Source organism: Copidosoma floridanum, unplaced genomic scaffold (assembly GCF_036245765.1).
Source record: "Copidosoma floridanum isolate Cflo_tuat_1 unplaced genomic scaffold, Cflo_Japanese_pri ptg000004l, whole genome shotgun sequence".
Taxonomy (NCBI): Eukaryota; Metazoa; Arthropoda; class Insecta; order Hymenoptera; family Encyrtidae; genus Copidosoma; species Copidosoma floridanum.
The window spans coordinates 20,722,377-20,742,333 of NW_028321881.1; the positions used below are offsets into that span (position 1 = coordinate 20,722,377).

General features: G+C 38.5%; 2 protein-coding genes across 2 annotated transcripts; both read left to right on the forward strand.

Annotated features, from left to right (window-relative positions):
* Positions 1 to 1,189: 1,189 nt before the first annotated feature.
* LOC149375762 (uncharacterized) lies at positions 1,190 to 1,918 on the forward strand. Its single transcript, XM_089596272.1, has one exon. It carries the CDS (start codon positions 1,190 to 1,192, stop codon positions 1,916 to 1,918), a length of 729 nt encoding a protein of 242 aa, XP_089452398.1.
* Positions 1,919 to 1,930: 12 nt separating this feature from the next.
* On the forward strand, positions 1,931 to 3,692 carry LOC149375763 (uncharacterized). The gene is made up of 3 exons (XM_089596281.1): positions 1,931 to 3,034; positions 3,106 to 3,548; positions 3,659 to 3,692. The coding sequence occupies exons 1-3, from the start codon at positions 1,931 to 1,933 to the stop codon at positions 3,690 to 3,692; spliced, it is 1,581 nt and encodes a 526-aa protein (XP_089452407.1).
* Positions 3,693 to 19,957: the final 16,265 nt, after the last annotated feature.

The window sequence follows — 19,957 nt, forward strand, 5'->3', positions numbered from 1 at the left end:
CCAGGCGCTCATTCACCAGGATGCTCGGCTCACCGACGTCAAGAGGCTTTACTACCTAAAGGCAAACGTACAGGGTGAGGCAAAAGCAGTTCTGGACACCTTGCAGCTCGTTGGCTCCAATTATTCCACGGCCTGGAGTCTTCTTGTCTCGCGGTTCGAGCATCGCCGCCTCCTTGTGCAGGACCACGTCATGGCACTCCGAACGCTCAAGCCTCTGTGCGAGGAGTCCGCTGCTGGTCTGCAGGGCTTGCTCGATGCCTTAGAATAGCACCGTGATCAACTGCGAGCGCTCAATCAGCCGGTGAAACATTGGGATGTGTGGATGGTCTCTTTTGCCTCGACCGCCATGGACCCCTCGACTCGGAGAGTCTGGGAAAACGAGCTCGAGAAGTTGGAGGCAGCCAGCTCTGCACAAGGGGAGGCGGCCTCCTTCGCCACTTTGTCCAGCTTTCTGCAGAGGCGCGGCCGCTCACTGACTTCAATGGAAGCCTCGCGCCCTCCCCGATTGATGAACGATCCTGTACGCTCGACTGGCAGTCGCCCTCCCCCGCCGACGCCACTCAGCCGCAACCACCGATCTTTAGCCACCCACGCAGTCAACGATGACTGCCCTGCTTGCCACGCACCGCACTACGTAGGTCACTGCAGCCGTTTCCTGGAACTGGACGCGCTTGGGCGGAGAGGTTTCGTCGCTCAGCACAAGCTGTGCTTTAACTGCCTGAAGCCGGGCCACATGGGAACTGTCTACCCTTCCTAAGGCGTATGCCAATATTGCAAGGCGCGGCATCACAGCCTCATCCATGATGGCGGTCGCAAGCGCAGGGCCGCGCCCGACCCAGCACCAGCTGAGGCCAAGCAGTGTCTCTTCACCTCGGACTCCAAGGACGGGATCGACGTGGCAGCTGCTTCACCGTTGTGACTAGCCGTCTTGCCCACGCTCAAGGTTCATCTCATGGGCCCCGGGGGGCGGACAGTCACAGCAAGAGCACTCGTCGACGCTTGTTCGGAGATTTCAATCACGTCCACTGCCCTTGCTCGAAAGCTTGGCGCCAGTCCCGAGCCAGCCGTCACGAGCATCTCTGGCGTCGGAGGCGCTGTCTTTGTGCGCTCCCCAACGATTGAAAGTTTGCAGCTCCAAACCCAGAGCTCAACCCGGACGTTGCGGCTGACTGCGCACTGCTTGCCCTAAATGGGACTCCGCACCCCCTCCAGACCGTTACAACTAGTTGTCATCGAACTCTGGAACGATTTACCAGATCTTTCAGATCCGACCTTTGGAATACCGGGTGGCGTCGATATCCTACTTGGAGCCGACGTGTACCCCCATCTACTACGGCCAGGGCAGTTATTCCGTGGAGATATCGTCGGACAGCTCACCGTTGCCGGCTGGATGCTCGCCGGTCACGCACCGGGCCAAGCGACCTCGTCCTCGCCGGCTGCTTGCATGACGACACAGGACACCTCAGCTCCGCCTTGGCACGAGCAGCTAGTCGCACTGTTGCAACGGTTTTGGGAATTGGAGGACGTGCCACGGGTAATTCGTCAATCTTCTGATGACATCGAGTGCGAGGTCATCTTTGCCGATCATCATCGGGCTGCCGACGGGCGCTATGTCGTCCACCTCCCGCTCAAGCGCGACGGAATTGAGCGACTAGGAGAGAGCTTAACCGGCGCTAGAGCATCCCTTCGTTCGCTACAGCGCAGATTGCGGGGTGCCCCGGAGATGGCCATCGAATATGCACGCTTTATGGACGAGTATCTTAGGTGCGGGCACATGCGGTTACTGACCGACGTGGAGCTATGCGAGTCGTCGGGCCTCATGCATTATATCCCGCACCATGGCATCTGGCAAGCTGGCAACCACTGGAAGAAACTGCGCGTCGTATTCAACGCATCGCGACCGACATCCACTGGCTAGAGCCTCAATGATATGCTGCACGCCGGACCGAAGCTCCAAGCCTGCTTGCCGACTGTCTTGCTCCGCTGGAGAAGGCATCGGATTGCTTTCTGCGCGGACATCCAGATGATGTTTCGGCAGATCTGGATCGACAAGCGTGACGTGGACCTCCAGCGTATCCTGTGGAGCACTGATGACTCTAGCCCGCCGAAGCACTATCAGTTGCTCACTGTGACCTACGGTGAAGCTAGTGCTCCCTATCTCTCTCTACGGACGATTTCCCAGCTATGCGAGGATGAAGGCCATGCTTGGCCCGAGGCCGTGCCTGTCGTCAAACAAGATCGATACGTCGATAATATTCTCTCTGGCGCTGACGACGTTGAGACGGCTCGACTTCGCTGCGACCAGCTGATCGGCTTGTTGCAAGCTGGGGGCTTCCCTCTGAGGAAGTGGGTGGCCAACGATCCGGAGCTGTTGCGTGATCTCTCTCCAGATGCCCGACTAAGGCTGACCTGGCGACAGCTCAGCGCAGACGGTCTTGTCAGCGAACTCGGCGTCAGCTGGGACCCGATTGACGATTGCTTCCACCTCACGCCGCCTACCCTACAGCCACGGCCGACCAAGCGCGCGATGCTTGCCGCTCTAGCACGACTCTTTGATCCCTGTGGATGGATCGCGCCCGTTGTCTTAACTGCTAAAATGATCATCCAGGATCTCTGGCGAGCGCGACTCGAATGGGATGAGCCCGCGCCTGCGGCCATGGCCCAACGCTGGAGCAGATTTCTGACTCAACTGCAGAATGTCCCCAGTATTGCCATTCCTCGCTGGATCAGCTGCAGTCCCGCCACTAGTTTGCAACTCCACGCATTTGCAGACGCGAGCCGGCGCGTGATGGCTGCTGTCGTGTACTCGCGCTCTGAGAACCCAGCCGATGGTGTCTGCATGAGTATTTTGAGGTCCAGGACCAAGTTGACCCCCATCAAAAGCTTGCAGCCAGACGCCACTAGTCCAACACGTATGACGATCCCTCGATTGGAGCTACGAGCGGCACTGCTCGCAGCGAGGCTGCTACGCAAGGTTGCCGAGGAATATGCTGTGAGCGTTGAGCACTGTCACGCCTGGAGCGACTCCCAGATCGTGCTTCACTGGCTCCGATCATCGGAGCCGAAAACAGCTCATTGATCGACAATTACGTGGCTCACATCCAGGAGCTTCTGCCCTCCCACGTATGGAGATATGTTCCGACGGACTCTAATCCAGCGGATGTAGCGTCCCGGGGCACGGATCTGTTCACGCTTCAGCAAATGCGTGCTTGGTGGGAAGGCCCTTCTTGGCTCGCGGGCCCTCTTGACTTGTGGCCAGCTGAAAACGCAAAGTTGCCTAGCTCCTGCAACCCAGTCACCGACGGCGCCCCCCAATCTTGCTGTGCTGTTCAATGCACTACGCCAAATCTGCTCGAGAAGTTTTCAGACCTTGGCCGTCTCCTACGCTTCCTCGCTCGACTGCGTCGCTGGATTCGTCGTTGGCTACGTCGAGATCCCGCTCCCTCGCCTTTCGCCCGTCTGACGACGATTGAGCTGCGCGATGCCTACCTCGCCTGCGTCCGCCTCAGCCAGCGACAATTCTTCGCGCTAGAGATTGCGCTAGAGCTGTACATACGACAAAACCGAAATTTTAATTCAAAATATTTGTTACATACACTGAGGAAAGAAATGTTATAAAAAATTATTATATCTGTACTAAAAATTACTATATTTTTAGGAACGCTGAGCTATATTCTCACCTGATGACGTAAAGTTATTACGTTTAAAATAATTTGGATTATATTTTAAGTAACTTTTAGTATGCAGTAGCGCTGCAAAAATTATTTCACGGCATAATAAGAATTATTACGTCTAACATAGTAAAAATTGTGATAGTACAATTTTTGCTACACAACATAGAAAATTTTATTGTAACCGTTTCAAAACGTACCACATTCTAAAGTAGAAATTGCTATGTGATATAGTAAAATTTCTCATTCCACTGCATTACTACTCAGTAAAGTTAAAATTACTATGTTCAAAAGTAATTTCGTACTATGTTTGTAGGTGTAAATGCCTATTAAGTTTGAAATTTGTGGTTATACGAATGTAAATATTAAGAGAAACATATTATTTGGTTTATCAGGGTTAAAAATTTATACGTGCTGACAAATAATTTTGAATCGACTAACTATCTGTTGTTAACACCTTGGTCTACAGGAAATCCTTTGATTTTTTAAATTTGTTGTTTGTATGATAAACCGTAAACGTTTCCACGTATACCTTATTCACACTCACGCAGACATCATGTCCCGTGGTCTAGTGGTTTCTGCGCCTGATTTGGAAGTTCAAGGATGAAGGTTTAAATCCTAGTCGCTATAGATCTTTTTTGAAATAAAAATATTATAAAATACATCAAAATCTATGTACAATAAGAAAAACATATCTATATATTATTAAATATGTACACACACACACACACACACACACACACCCATATATATATATATATATATATATATATATATATATATATATATATATTACTAGCGGCCCCTGTCTCGGCTTCGCCCGAGACTCACTTAATGGAACACTGTAGTGTATTGACATGTAATGTTAAACGTTTTCAGTGAAAAATTAAACATCTAGTTCTGACACTTCTCACAACAAAAATCTTCTTATTAAAAACATGTTTGTTCGGAATCCATACAGTTTATTTGGCCGAATAATAAACTGTAAAAATTAAGAAAAATATAATTATGCTGAACAGTACCGTGCGTTCCTTATGCCATAAAATAATCATTGGCCATACGGGACCGTTGATTTGCAGTTTCTCCCGTATAATTTACGAAAAGGGCTATTTTTTAAAGCTGTAAGGATTCAAAGCTCACAAAAAACTTATCATTAAAAAATTTTTTTTTCCTACCTCACAACTTTATTACCAGAGCAACAAAGTCCTGGAGCTTAATCTCTACGTTATTTATCGCAACAAAAATACAAATACATATTCTACCTATTTTAAAAATCTCACAGATTCAAGAGATAACTCTGAGGGTTATAGTAATAAGCTGATCTCTTACTTAATAAATTCTTTCGTCATTTTCTTGACGCCTAAAATTGTATTCATAAGATGCATTTGAAATTTTCCTTCTAACTCGACTTCTTGTGACTTTTGGCATAGTTAAGACTCTTGTGAGCCCTAAAGGCTATTTTTTTCAACTTTATTAGGTTGTAATATATTTGTTGCGGCAAAGTCGTTCGACGTACGATGAAACTGAAAAGTACCGGTGAGCTTCTTAAGTAAAGTCTTTCTTGACTGAAGTTTCCAGCAAACGTGACTGCCTAGATACCTCAGGGTTTGAAGCTTTGGAGCTAGTTTAGAGCTCTTTCCCAACATCTCCTGGTATAAATTGATGGTTAAGTAGGGAACGTAAATACTTATAATGGCCCTGAAAAGAGCTGGTGGTAAAACTTGTAGCTATTCTTTATTATTATTCTTGATGATGAAGAACCAGCTGCAGGTAGCTTGGCGCTTATCCTTTTAGCCTCTGTGTACGGAGACCGTACAGAAAGGGCATAGATGAGTAGAGAGATTGCTAATGCCAATGCTACGATGCGAGACGACTTTTTGGTACTGATCGGAGCGCCCCGCCGCGGCCAGCCGTCGAACCGGGCGACCATCTTGGTACTCGTATCGAACAGCGTGCGCCTATGATAGGAGGAGTAGATTCGTGTGGAAATGATGATATAGGCGCACATTTTGGAGAGACGGGGAAGGGGTATACCGAATGTGTATACGAGGAAAAGAGTGGAAATGTTGACTATAGCTATATATCTGAGCGCACAGCCAAAGCAAGCGACGACACGAGTTTTTGTCTTTTGACTGCAACCGAGTATATGTTATATATATTTAACTGATTTTTGCTCTCGCTCTTTTTTCTTTATTTTTGTCTTTTTTTTTGTTTGAAAAAAAAATTCAGCTATTTTTTAAAGGATGGCAGTTCAGTTGTAATCCTTAATTTATTATTTTTCCTCATAATTGTTATGAAATGTAAGATAAAATCCAGAGGTTATTGATGAACATAACTGGCTTTCAGATACCTAAGGATCGAAGTTTCGGTAGCTAAGTTGAATGATGCTTATGCTGCTGCTTGAATTGTTTTGCTATCACGGGATCGATTCCAACTTTCTGCAGATTTTTTTTTTTTTTTTAATGTAGTTCATCATTCTGGTCAAATTTCTTTTATTTATGTTTTATTTAAATTTATAAATAAAGTTGCCAACTTTTTTTTTTTTGAAATGTTGAAATAAATATATTTTTTACACTAAATCTATTCAATAACTTAGTAGGTTGATACTTTTCGTTGGCAAGGCCATTTTACAATTTCATAATAATAAAGTTAATTTCTTAAGATGTAAGTATAACTCATACATCTTAAAACTTACAAGAAATTATAAACATCTAATATATTTAGAGAGAAAAAATCCGAAGGTACAAGAAAACTTATACAAAACTGCCCAAACATTTTGATTTGCGTCTTTTGTTGTAAAATATAAAAAATCACATCAGCGCCCATCTACTGCAATTACTGCAGGTTAAAATTTCAATCAGTAAAAAAATGCAATTAACAAATGAGAGAACAAATCCGAAGGCACAAGAAAACTCACTTTTATTACCATAGCATCTCCGCTCCGATCAGTGCGGTCTGATCAGGGCGCTTCGATCAGTGTCAAAAAGTAGTCTCGCATCGTAGCATTGGCGTTAGCAAACTCTCTACTCACCTCTGGGAAGCGAAGTACGCCGCTGACCAAAGAATACCTCATCTTCAGGTCGTTCCCTGGATAACCAACCATTCATCGGTAGTCAGGAAAGTGGGCCTGGAAAATACCTTCTCTGTAGATATGCCGTTGGGACGACCACTAAGGAGGCCGGACTTTCCGTACTCTTCAGGGCTGTCTTCCCTCACTCGCATTTGAAGTAGAAAATTCTCTGAAGGCACCAGGTGGGACGGTTGAACGGCCACGGAGCTCTGAAGTGCTGGAGCAGATTGTGCTCTGGCTAGAAACGTTTCCTGGTATTCCACCAGAGACGTTGACGTTCCAAACGCCTGTTTTTTCGAGGCACTCGTTTATTTTGGGGATCCAGGGTGGAAACCGATTTATTTCGCTTGCCCATAAAAGAAAAGTGTCATCAATAGCCGGGATGCCCAGCTGCACGATAGACTCTTCTGTTTTTGGTGTAGTGCTGATGATCCATTGCGATAATAGTCTACTCGATGGGGCTTCTTATAACCATTCTTCACTATATTTGGTTACAACATGCTTACAAATACTCCATAAATGGCTATGAAACTTACTTTAATAGTTTGCAATTTAATTGTCGATGATGATTATCTATTGCATTATTGTAAAACTAACAGAAAAACAATGTGAAATAATTATTTTAGTCATTGCGAATGAAGTCTTCTCTGCAGATATATATATATATATATATATATATATATATATATATATATATATATATATATATATATATATATATATATGTATATATATTTTATATTATAGTGCTCTACGTCCGGCTCCTTTCATAAGGGCACTACTATGGCCACTTAGCACTTGGGGAAGGGACAAGGAAAGGGATGGGAGGCCTCCCATTATTAAAAGGTAGGGGTAGGGGGAAATTAGGCAATTTTTGCTGCGAGAAGGTCGCCTAAGCCCTCCTCGAAGAGCATTGCGTGGTAAAAAGGCACATGTAAAAGTCACAGAGGTACTTGTCCAAAAGTCGCACTAGGGCCGGGATTCGAACCACGGTCTCCCGCGTGCCAATCCACGACCTAGCCGACCGAGCCACCGCGCGCTTGTATATATATAGCTATAGCGCTCTCAAGAGCAGACAGCTACCAAACTGGCGGAAAATTCAAATATGTTGCACAGTAGAACAACATCTATTAATATCAAGATTTATCATTTAAAATAGATATTGAAGAAAAACTAACACATGAGTAATTACAAAAGAACCTTAAACTTATTATTTTTTAAGTGAATTTCAAAAATGTGTTTTTACGTTATGCAATCATCTGCTCTACGTGATTAAAGTCAATTCGGTCTTATCAAGTTGAATTATATATTAAAAAAAACTCTGTTGCAGTATGAATTTGCAACAAGTGTGCATTATTAATAGAACAAATTATTGTGATACAATAAATATAAAACTATCATTTTGGCGTTTGAAAGTTGGTAACGTGAGTCAGAGCATATATATATATACATATATATATATATATATATATATATATATATATATATATATATATATATATATATAGGTACAGATATATATATATTTATAGGTATACAGCTCGAGTCGCTCTCGAGATGCGCTCGAATGGCAGAAGGACGAGCCTTATGTTTACATAAACTGTCATTCGCGGATTGCTTTGATTTGCGCGAAATAAGTACCTGAGTACAAAGTCAGTTAAAATAATTATAATTATTGAAGCTCACAATTTGTTAGTGTGAGAGTGCAATTATCGTTTGTACAACTTGTTGACTGGATGCAGATAAGAACTAACCTACGAATTTTAGATAAGTTTATTTTATTTATCTGTAGCTTATATTTTTAATTAGTGAGCAAGGTACTTTGTGGTTTTTTTCGCTTTCTGGTATAATTATTAACCAGAATAATAAGACTTGCTGCCTGGAACGATAAGTTATTTATCTGCATCTGCATCACAACATCGAGTTGACAGTATCTGTATTCATAATATTATAACCAAAACATTTTTGATAAATTTCAATGAATTTATAGATCTTAGGGTATCGTTGAGTTTTCATAACAGATTCAATATTTCTGCAATAGTTCATCGTAAAATGTCTGTCAAACTGATGGACTTAGTCTCTTCAATACTCTTGTGTTCGAAAGACATTAACGTAAACTAAAATTTGAGTATTCGTCAGAATGACCGAGAAGTCCAATATTGGCAGCATATGCTCAGTATTGGTCAAAATTGTTTCCGAAATAAGCCTGGCAGGACTAAGAGCGCATGCTGAGGGAAGCCATGGAAGATTCAACTACTGTGGATGACTAACTGGCTTGGAAAAGTACATACCGTAAACTAAGCAAAATTAAATGTGCTGTGTTTTAGTCTCATTGATATTCTTATTACTACCTTAGCAGAGCAAATATTATAAGTATCTTTTTAGAGTATTTATGAAGAAGTAAATGAGTAATGTTTTGAACATCTCTTTTTTTCAGTTTATTTAATTGTATTACACAAAATAATTTTTGTTTGTATTAGTTTGAATTCTCCTGAGCATTAAGGTGGTTCTTCACGATGGTGCCGTATCAAAGCGACACGGGACCCTGGTGGTTTTCTAATTTTCGATTAACGTATTATTTGCAACATAAAATATGTTGTACTGGCACTTGACCATAATATCATTGCATTTACATACAAATAAAGCTAATAAAGTCATAGTAAGAGTTACAAAAAATTTCTTTTTTGACGCAAGGTTCTGAAAATGGCATGTACGCTCCTACTCAAGCAGACGTTGCCACCGATTTCTGCATGTACCTATATATATAATTTTATACAATCGTCGAGCGTCGTCTGCCGCACAAACGTAACCCCTTCACTTTTGTTTTTATTATCCGATGTATCCGAAATATTGATATGCTTCTTGTTATGATTACCTTATGTACGTTTTTAACACAAAAATAAACTCTAATTTACATTTTCAACAAATATGAATCATAAAATAATTTTACTGATTGTCTTATTACCATATTAGTAAGTGAGTCATTTTAAATTTGCGCGCGCGATCCGAGCGTCTGCTCATTTACACGGCAGACATTTCGCTCTCACTGATCAATAACTGATTACGTTTACGATTAAATATCGTATACTATTTCTCTGATTAGCCCAAACTTTTGTTATATTATTAGAAAGCTGAAAAATTCTTCTTTCACTACAAACTTTTTCTATTACGATCTTAAGTCTACTTTACGGGATATTACATGATATCGTAGTATGGAAAAGTAATCTACATAAGAATACATGTTAAAAGTGCATTTTTTTAATGACTTGTTTTCAAAAATTTGCCTGATAAAGGGACTTGAAATTTTAAGAGAAGATGCCTTATAACTTTAATAACAATCCATCCAAGTTTCCCTGTAAGTTTAAGTAAATGGGTCAGGTGAAGAACCACCTTAATAAAGATGCTATATTCAAATTACAGATGTATAATTCTTTTATTATCTAACTTTGACAAATTTACATATTTCACACGTATTACTTTCATGTAGAAAGTATTTGGCCTATGGGTGCCTACAAGAGACAACATAAGTTATATTGTAATTTGATTAGCTTTTTTAGAACACATTCTAGAAACAACTACCTCTAAATAATACAGCGTAGAGAACGTAAGTGTAGTATCTTAGGGAGCGTTTGCTCAAAGTATTTGATAGCTTGTGTTTATTAAAGTCATAGGTATATGAAATAAACCCAACTGATTTCGTGTTGTATACAGATTTAAGTTTATTTATTAATACGAATCTATCTCATTCTGCATATAAATCCGGATTTACAAAAAAAAAAACGTTAATTACATTTATGTTTACATTGAGACTCTACTTGTGAATTGTAACATTACAGCAATGTCTTACTTCTTTCAATGATTATTTAGCCCAAGTTAACAGATGATCTAATTTTTTTTGCATCGTACAGTAAAAATTTTTGTAAATGGATGGGATTTTTAATTTTGTTTTTCAAAATTTTAAAATACGTTTCAGACCTTGCCAATGATCCTGAGTGATGGGGAGATTGAAAAATTTTTGCCATTACATTTGTCCAGGAAGGAAAAGAGTGTAATAGAAAACTGAAATTTTTGTTGAAAGTAGGGCAGTAGTAAAAATTTGCATTTACTGAAAATTCGGTACACACATCTTTTTTTTCATAGCTAATTCAAAAACATGGTCTACATATTGTGTTAAGTCATCTGCACTAAGTTCAAAACTTTTTTTTGCTAAAAAATCAGTATTGTCCTGGTATCTATTATCATCTGTTTCGGCTCCATCTACGATTTGATTTACATTCACCTCGTAGCTTTTTATAATCTCTAGTAGTTCGGACCGTCTTTGATAGGAATGACTGTTAACTTCACTAACATCACTGTTGGCAACAATCATCGCTGCAGATGCAGTATACATGATTTTACTTACATCATCCAACGTTGTTAAAAAACCTATTACTCGTAAATAAAAGTATTTCACTTCAAGAGAAACGTTTTTCCAACAGTTCCATTTACTGACAGCTCTAAGCAAGTGTGCAACATCATGTCTGTAGAAACAGGGTGGAATATTTACCGAGTCTTGTTGAAGCAACTTAAAACACTGTAAATTATACTGCTGAAAATTCAAAGTATTGAAGCATATATTAACCGCATTCTGTAGAGCTAGGAATCCATCTGTGACGATCTCTTTTGGTACCTTTGCACCACTTTCAATCCAAAGGTTGAGTAATTCTGTGATGACAGGTACACTGTGAGCAGTCATACATGCTTGGAGAAGAGGAATGATTTTATTTCCCAAACCAATTACTTTAACATAGTAGTACATACAGTTATTCTTAATTTCCTTGTAAAACTTATATTTTTTTGCTAATCCACCAGTGGCGTCAAAAGAAAGTGGCAAACGTTGATCGTGTAACTGATTCCACAGTAGTATTTGTTCACTAGACCACTAAAAAACATAAAATGGCTTCAAACATAATTTCTGAATGTTACACCGAGTTATGAACTTTTTATTGTTGATCGACAATCCTTTGAATTCAATGAATCCAAAGTTTTCATCAATAGCTTCTTCTCTAACTTTCCTGAGAGTATTGGAGTCATTTAAATCTGGTGGTTCGTGTTCTGTTTCCAATTTTTCAATATGTTCTCTACGGTATGCAGATGCTGTTGCTGTTAATAAAGTTTCTCTTATTTGTTTCCGTCTCTGTCCTGACAACTTGTTTTTTTTTTAGAATGAGGCACACTAAAGGTTTCAAAAGTTTTAATTGATATATTTAACGTATCTGCACTAATATCACCACTTTCTCCAAGTATCGTAGCGCTACAATCAGTGCAAAATAGAATTTGAAGTAATCGTTTGTTATGTATCCAGATTTTAAATTAAATGAACATGGTATTTTTTTCTCATTTCATACAGCAGACCTTATAACATTTATCCAATTTGCAGTTTTTATTTTTTTCTCATATGATTCAATCACTTCTGCTCTCTTCACAAAAATTTGAAAATGTAAAGATTTCAAATTAAGGGGATTGATTACATGTGTTACTGACATTATTCGATTTTAAAATATTTTTTAAAATAATCTTTGCAACCATTTCTATTATTATACACGTACAAAAACAGCGATTCTGAAGTCATTTTTAGATCTAAACTTTCTTTGATATTTGACCAGATTGGATCCTTTTTAGGCTTAAGACTTGATTTTTAAAAAATATTCCATAATTTTAATTTTCGTAGCAAAAAATCTGCTGGGACCTCTGGTTCTCTCGGCATTTTTCCTATAAAGGCAAGGTTGAAAGTTAAAAACATGTATCATGTAAGCAATATTTTACAGTTTAAACTTCATATATGACTACAAATTGTGTGATCTCACATTATTTGAATGGACTCTTTTAAATCTGATAATTGAAGATTTCACATAGAAGCCCTCTGCTTTAGTGTTACCAACTCGTTGGTCTTAACGAATTTAGAGCCCTGATGAAAGAGTGTGCTCCTGCTCAGTGCTCAGCTGTGCTGTGCTCCCCCTAGCCCAGTAGACCCTGCCCTGCCAATATAGGCGTTAGGAGTAGGGGCACTACTATAAGGGCCTGATGTACATATACCATGGTACCATGATCAGACCAGTCTGGTCTATGGTCTTAGGGTACACTGGCAGTAGCTTAATTCGGACACCCCAAAATTCGAATTCTTAACCTATTTTACGAAATATAAAAACTATAACCACAAAATAAATTGATAGTTATCGCAATTATAACTCAATTAATTGATATGCAGAGTGATAACCGTTTATTTAAGGCTTATGCATGTTATATTTTTGGTAATAAGTAAAAAATTCAAATTTCGCGGTGTCCGAATGTACAGTGTACAGTGCGTACACCCAACGGAATGACCAGCATACATAGTAAAAGTATAGGTGACAGCATGATGAGATACCGATTAACCGATCAATCTCTTATACACTGTAAATCCAAGTATGTTATTTTAATGCACTTGGAGCGTGTAAACGGCCGTCACAGAATTCACGCGTTTCTAGGCGTGTTATTCTCACACGCCTCAAGTGTGTTATTTTTACACGCTTCAAGTGTGTTATTACAACACGCCTCCAGCGTGTCTGTTGTTTCGGTACACGTTTAAAACGTGTACAGTGAGCGAAGCATGTTTGTTGAATAAAAAAATTATGAAAAGATAAGTACGACGTTTAAAGACAATGATTTATCTAAAAATATCCATTTTTATTACATATCTTAGTAATCATGTTTTTTAAGTTACTTAATTGGAAGAATCTTCATAAATCGACGTGGTAACTGTCAGGAAAAAAGTTAATATTTATACTGTTAATTCTATTTCATGTATACAAATAATGTATTAACACTTATTTATAAGAAACGGAAACTTACAAATGAACACCATTTAATGAAAAGCTAAGTTTGTAAATGCTAAAGCTTAGACGGATATTGAGTGCATGATGTATGAGTGGGCCCAAAACATCTTCATGAAAAAAAAAAAGAAAAAAAAAAAAACACAACAGCTTAATTGAAACACTTATACGTTATTATTTTTACCTTTTACTCTTGTAATATTGAAATGAATAAAAATTCTTTGTACAGGACCATCGTTTACTATTAGATACACGCTTATTTGATTATTGTTCGTCTGACGAATTCTTTGCAACAGTCTAAGCCATCGTAGCCGGTTATAAGCTTGCATTTTTCATAAAAAAGTCAACTTATATACGCTTGAGCTGTTGTAACTGAGTCACAAGTGATTTAACCTTACTTTTACTCCTGATTTTACACCCACTACTTTTATCATTACAATGACTGCTAAATTAAAATTTTTTTTGGAACACTTAAGGTACGGTTAGGCTAGTGTAATTCGAATTCAGAACTATAGGTTATAACTAAGAATTTAAAAAGTAAACTAAGAGTCTTTATCGAAATAAGCATATATGATTATGATAAAATATTTTTTGAAAAAGTTACAAAAGATATTTTTCTTCATTTTTAACTTTAACTTATTGTTAGCTATGACTTTGTTTGGTCCTTATAATTTTTCCACTTTCGCATAAATTTGTCAAGCTTTACAGTACTACGGCACTGAGTTAACAGAATTTTAGAAGCTAGAAACTCCAAAATATGAGTATAAGCTGAAGGATAGGCACGGTGCCACACGTGGTAGCTTACTATTAAAATTGCCAAGATTTTTATTGTTGTTAAATTTGGCACCTCAAGTCTTACATTAATATCTGCTACGATGAAAGCTTGCGCAATCTGATTGTTATCGGAATTAAGAAATATTACAGCTCTCGGTGCAGAAAACTCCAAGGAAAATAAGGAATCAGTAGAATCAAATATGTAAAAATACAAGTTTACTTTACAATAGATCATTTAAAACAAAATACAAATTAAAAAAATTTAATATTTAGACAACGTCCATTATGCTCCAAAGAGGGCGTATGAACTCATTTCTGGGTCGTTGAGAAGCTAGCTCTTTGCAAAGAATTTGAACTACTTTAAGTTGTCCACTTTCATTTTCAAAAAATGGTTCCATTTTTTCTTTTAAGGAGGCTTGGGCGATTTTGAATTAAATGCTGGCTAGGTCTGAAATTCAGAGATTATATAGATAAAGTTTGCTAGATTTTTTCAAGAAAACAAAATAGGTAGGTCAACACATTTATTTTCGAGAAAATCGCTTGTGAACATTCGTCATTTTAACACGCAACCTTACGGAACCCGAAATTCAATAGACTACCGTACCGCAATAAAAAGCTGTGGGCCCACACATTAAATTGGTACATGTACTTGAAAGTATAAGGAATCTATTTTTTTTTAAAAAGAATAGGATCAACACGTTAAATTTTGAGAAAATAGCGAGGAAAACATCGAACATGAGAATTGTTTTGTTCATGTACTGTAAGTGCGCATGCGCTGTACATTCATAAACATACAAGCATGAAAATTCAAGTCTGACACAAGTATAGGTATATAATAGCAGATAAGAGCAAGAGAGTACAGTCATCTTTACACAAGGTACCTCGGGAAAACTAATAAATTTTTTAATATCGATTTTCCCAATAACTTTTCCACGTATTATTGCTATTTTGTTCACACATGTGTATAATCAAAATGATTATAAAAAAAATATTACAAAGAATCATTTGTATGACAAGTACCCCACAGGGGCCTATCAATAGATACGACACCAAACGCCCAAGCCTCCTTAAAAACAAACTTCCTAGATCCTGTAACAATTCCTTCGTATTCTTTATGATGCAGTCTTCTGATAAATTAATGATAAACTGGATTTCATGAAACATCAAAAAAAAATTAAATTATTAAAAACAAAAAAAATTGAGCTTAGAGTAATGCTTACCATATCATAATGACCCAATGGTGGATACATTTGAATGATTTCTGGAATTTTATCTACTTGGGATTCAATCCAAAGTCGTCTTGATGATTTTGTTACCGTAATTAACATTTTGAAATGCTCTTAATTCTTGTTGCAAAATTTTTTTATTTCATTACAAGCTTTTTTAATTTCGTCTTGCGTAAACTTATTTATCTTAGTCAAGCTACAATTGTATATAAAAAGTGACTGAAAATTTTAATTAATAAGAGTAAACATTTTTATGGTTATATGAATACCTCTCGGTGACAACTGTTGACTGAGCAGATGTATCAAAACTCTTATTACTTTCTTTTTTTAATAAATTTCTTTTTGCAGTAGCCCTATGATTCCTAGTCCATATGCTAAGTTAATTTCTCACGATCCCCTAAAATTAATAAATACAAGATTTTATCCAAATAGAAATTTCCAATTTTAAAATGAAGTAAAAAATAAATAACAAAACCTATTTTAGAAAATACAAAAACATGCTAAATTACTTACACAGCGATTGGATCCTCCTTCAAGTTCAGGAAACGTATTAACAATTGTTTCAGCAAGATCTTGATAATCTTTTTTCGATGGATTGCCAGAAGTTTCTTGCCACAGATATTGCCCATAGAAGCTAATCAAGTGTGTTTGACTTTTATTGACACCAAAATTATTAATTCTACTTATCTGTCAGAGTAGGTGGCTCAGAGATGACGGTAGGCAAGTGAAAGTAGTTTAACAGCGGTAACGTGGCGATCAAGAAGAGAGAGTGTATCGGTTGGCTGCCGGAGAAGTAGTGAGTGTCGCCAGACGACCACGAAGAGCTCAAGTGACTGTAGTGCCCGATGTATCCATAAGGCGGCGCATGTGTGAGCAAGACGGGAACTTTAATTGCTCAAAGCTCACTTTCTTGACACTCCCTCCCTTTGAGTCAATCTAGAATTTCGTCTGAGATCCAATCAACACTGAAAGTTACATCTGAAGATTAATTTTACTCTGAAGTTATGATTCGGTGGTCTCAATGGAATCATTGTCTTCCTGGTTTGACATATCTGAAATGAATATAAGTAGTTACAATGTGCGATTCGTGTAAATGTAAGTCGATCATTGAATACTTAATATTTTATCTCTGAGGTAATTGTGGCTTTCTGTGGGCAACGGTTTTGTCATTATATCGGCTTCATTCTCTGAAGACGAGATCCACTGAACTTTAACTTTGTCTTGTTGCACACAGAATTTAATAAAATCTCCATGAGTATTTGCCATATGGCTCTTTGAACCCGTGGTTTCTCTCTCTTTTAATTGACTCTGAATTGTCTTTATGTCATCGTCGAAATTTTTCAATCTATGACAACCATCCATTTGAGTGCATTTTATTGCTGATTGATTGTCACACCAAATTGTGACTGGGTATAAAGTTTTTCCTATCATGTTTCTGATCGCCTTGTCCAGAGAAATCAATTCTTGACAAGCATCGCTCATAGCTCAATATTCAGCTTGACAAGTAGAGAGAGTTACATACGATTGTTTGTGGCTTCTCCAGTTTATAGTGTCTCCAAAAAGCTTTATAATAAAACCTCCTGTTGTTGAAGAATCCTCCAAGTCTCTGAAGCTGGTATCAGTCATGGCATATAGGTTATCTTCTTTTCCTCTGAATATCAAACTCATATCTAAAGTACCTCTGATGTATCTGAACACTCTTTTGACATCTTTCCAATCTTTTTCAGTGGGTTCCAATTGTCTTCTAGATAGGTAATTAACTGCATATGAAATGTCTGGTCTGGTAGCTCCTGCCAGATAGAGAAGACTTCCAATTGCCTCTCGATATGGAGCTTTTGTCCGCTGCGCTACTCCTGCAGTAGTAAGCTCTGAATTTTTAAGTTCTCTATTCCTTACTTGTCTAGTTACCATTGGAGTTCTCTGAGGTTTGCTATCAAGCATGTTGAATCTTTCCAAAATTTTCTTCGTGTATTCTGATTGGGAAAGTGTTAAAATTCTTTGACTTCGGTCTCTGGAAATTTTTATACCTAGAAACTGTTTTGGTTCTCCCAAATCTTTCATCTGAAATGTTGTACAGAGTTTAGATTTGATTGCCATGATTCTACTTGCGTCATTTCCAGCTAACAGGATATCATCTACATACAGTACTAGAATAATCATCTGATTATTTTTACGCCAAGTAAAAAGACAAGGTTCGTTTATGTCTTTTTCTAAGCCTAGTTTTAATGCTTCTTCGGTGAAGCGTTTATTCCATCTCTTTGGGCTGATTCGAAGACCGTAAATCGATCTTTTAAGCCGACAGACCTTTTTGCTCTTGAATTCTTCTTCGCACTCTATTCCTTCTGGGATTTCCATAAATATGTCTTCTTCTAGTGTCCCATTTAGGAAAGCGGACTTCACATCCATCTGACAGACGTCTAGGTCGTATTTGTTGACTATAGCTAGTGCTGCTGTGATAACTGCCAGTCTAGATACTGGGGCATAAGTTTCTCTGAGTTCGTACTCCCTCCTGTCTTTAAAACCTCTGATTACTAATCTTGCCTTGTAAGTTATTTTACCTTCTGAGTCCAGTTTCCTTTTGAATACCCATTTCGAATCTATCGTGTGTACTTTAATACCATTTTTATCCAGGGAGGGTCGATCTATTATTTCCCACTCGTTGTTAGATTCCATGGATTTGAGTTCATCAGTGATTGCTTCCAGCCACTTTTCTTTATCAACTGAATTAACCGCTTCTCTGAAGTTGATAGGATCTTGATTTGTTCTGGCTATAAAAGCATGAGTCAGTTCATCCTCTGAGTTTATGTTTTCTAAGTCGGTGATTCTTTTTAATGTGAAATTGATGTCAGTAGACGTATCTTTTTGCGCCAACCTCAAGTGGGACCATGTTGGTCTGTTAATTCTAGCTGTTCTGTCTGGCAGCTTTCTCGTCTTTGGCTCGATCTCTGCTGTCGTCTGATCAGCTTCTCTTTTCTTTGGTCGGCCTCTCCTAGCCTTGCTAGACTCGTGTGCATGATTAGGTTCTAGTATGTCTTCAGAATGTAGAGTTTTGTCATTTTCTGTCTCTGATTGGAAATTCCAGTTTTCCAAGATCTCGGTTTCATTGAGTTTTGTATTTCTTCTGATGTCTTTATATACTATTTTTTTCATTAAACTTGACATTTCGAGAAATGAAGAATTTCTTGGTCTCTGGATGCCATAACAGGTACCCTGTTAGGGTAAAACCTACTACTATGGCTTTGAGTGCTCTCTCTGAGAATTTTGTTTTGGTTATTGGGATTTTAGCATATGCTAAACACCCAAAGCGTCTGATTTTGTCTAAATGGGACTTCTGATTCTGATTTATTTTACTTATTGGTGTTTCGGAATTAATACTTGAATGAGGAGTTCTGTTGTATATATGAGTGGCCACTTCAGTAGCCAATGACCACATACTAGCGGGTAGTCCTGAATCGAGCATGAGTGCTCTAATTTTTCATTGAATGGATTTATTGAATCGCTCTGAAGTGCCATTAAGTTCAGGAGTGTGTGGTGGAGGGAATTCCCCCACTATCTTTTCTTTTTCCATAACCTCTGAGAACTTTCCTCCAGTAAATTCTGTTCCATTGTCTGTTCTAATATAACAAACCTTGGCATCTGTACCTAATAAACTTCTGACATGTTTGAGGTACTCTTCCAAACAGTCACCTGCCTGGTTTTTGTTTCTGACGGAGTATGCTTTGGCATATCTAGAATGATCGTCTATAAAGACTATGATAAAACGGTTATCTCCTGGGTACGAGTCTGGTTTTATAGGACCCATTGTATCTACATGTATTCTTTCTAATGATCTGTTGGCTTTGACTCTAACCTCTGTGAAAGGTAATTTTTACATTTTGGCTAATTTACATGTTTCACAGTCCATTATTGAATCTGTGAATTTTACTTTTGATAAAATGTCCTCAGATTTTTGTAATTTTTTTAAATATTTTAAAGATGCGTGTCCCAATTTAGTGTGCCACATCAGGCCTTCGTCTAACTTCTTCTGAATGTTAATAATGTTGTTGGAACTTACATCTGATATAATTTTGTCGATTTCATCTGAATTGCTGTTGTCTAAATCAATGTAGATTTTTTTCAGTAGCAGATTGTTTGGTTTTAGTAAAGTATGATCTTCTGATTGCTCTTCTGAATTATTGAGTTCATCTTTCTTCTCCCTCCCAATCTCAGACTGGGTATTCTCTGGACTGATAGACTCATCCATAGACTCTGAGTTTTGACTGTTGAGAATATCCACAATGTCTGTCTGAGATTGTGTCATGAACTCGTCCAGTGAGACTATCTGTGCCAAAAACTGATATTTATTCCAATTTCTAGTTTTTACAG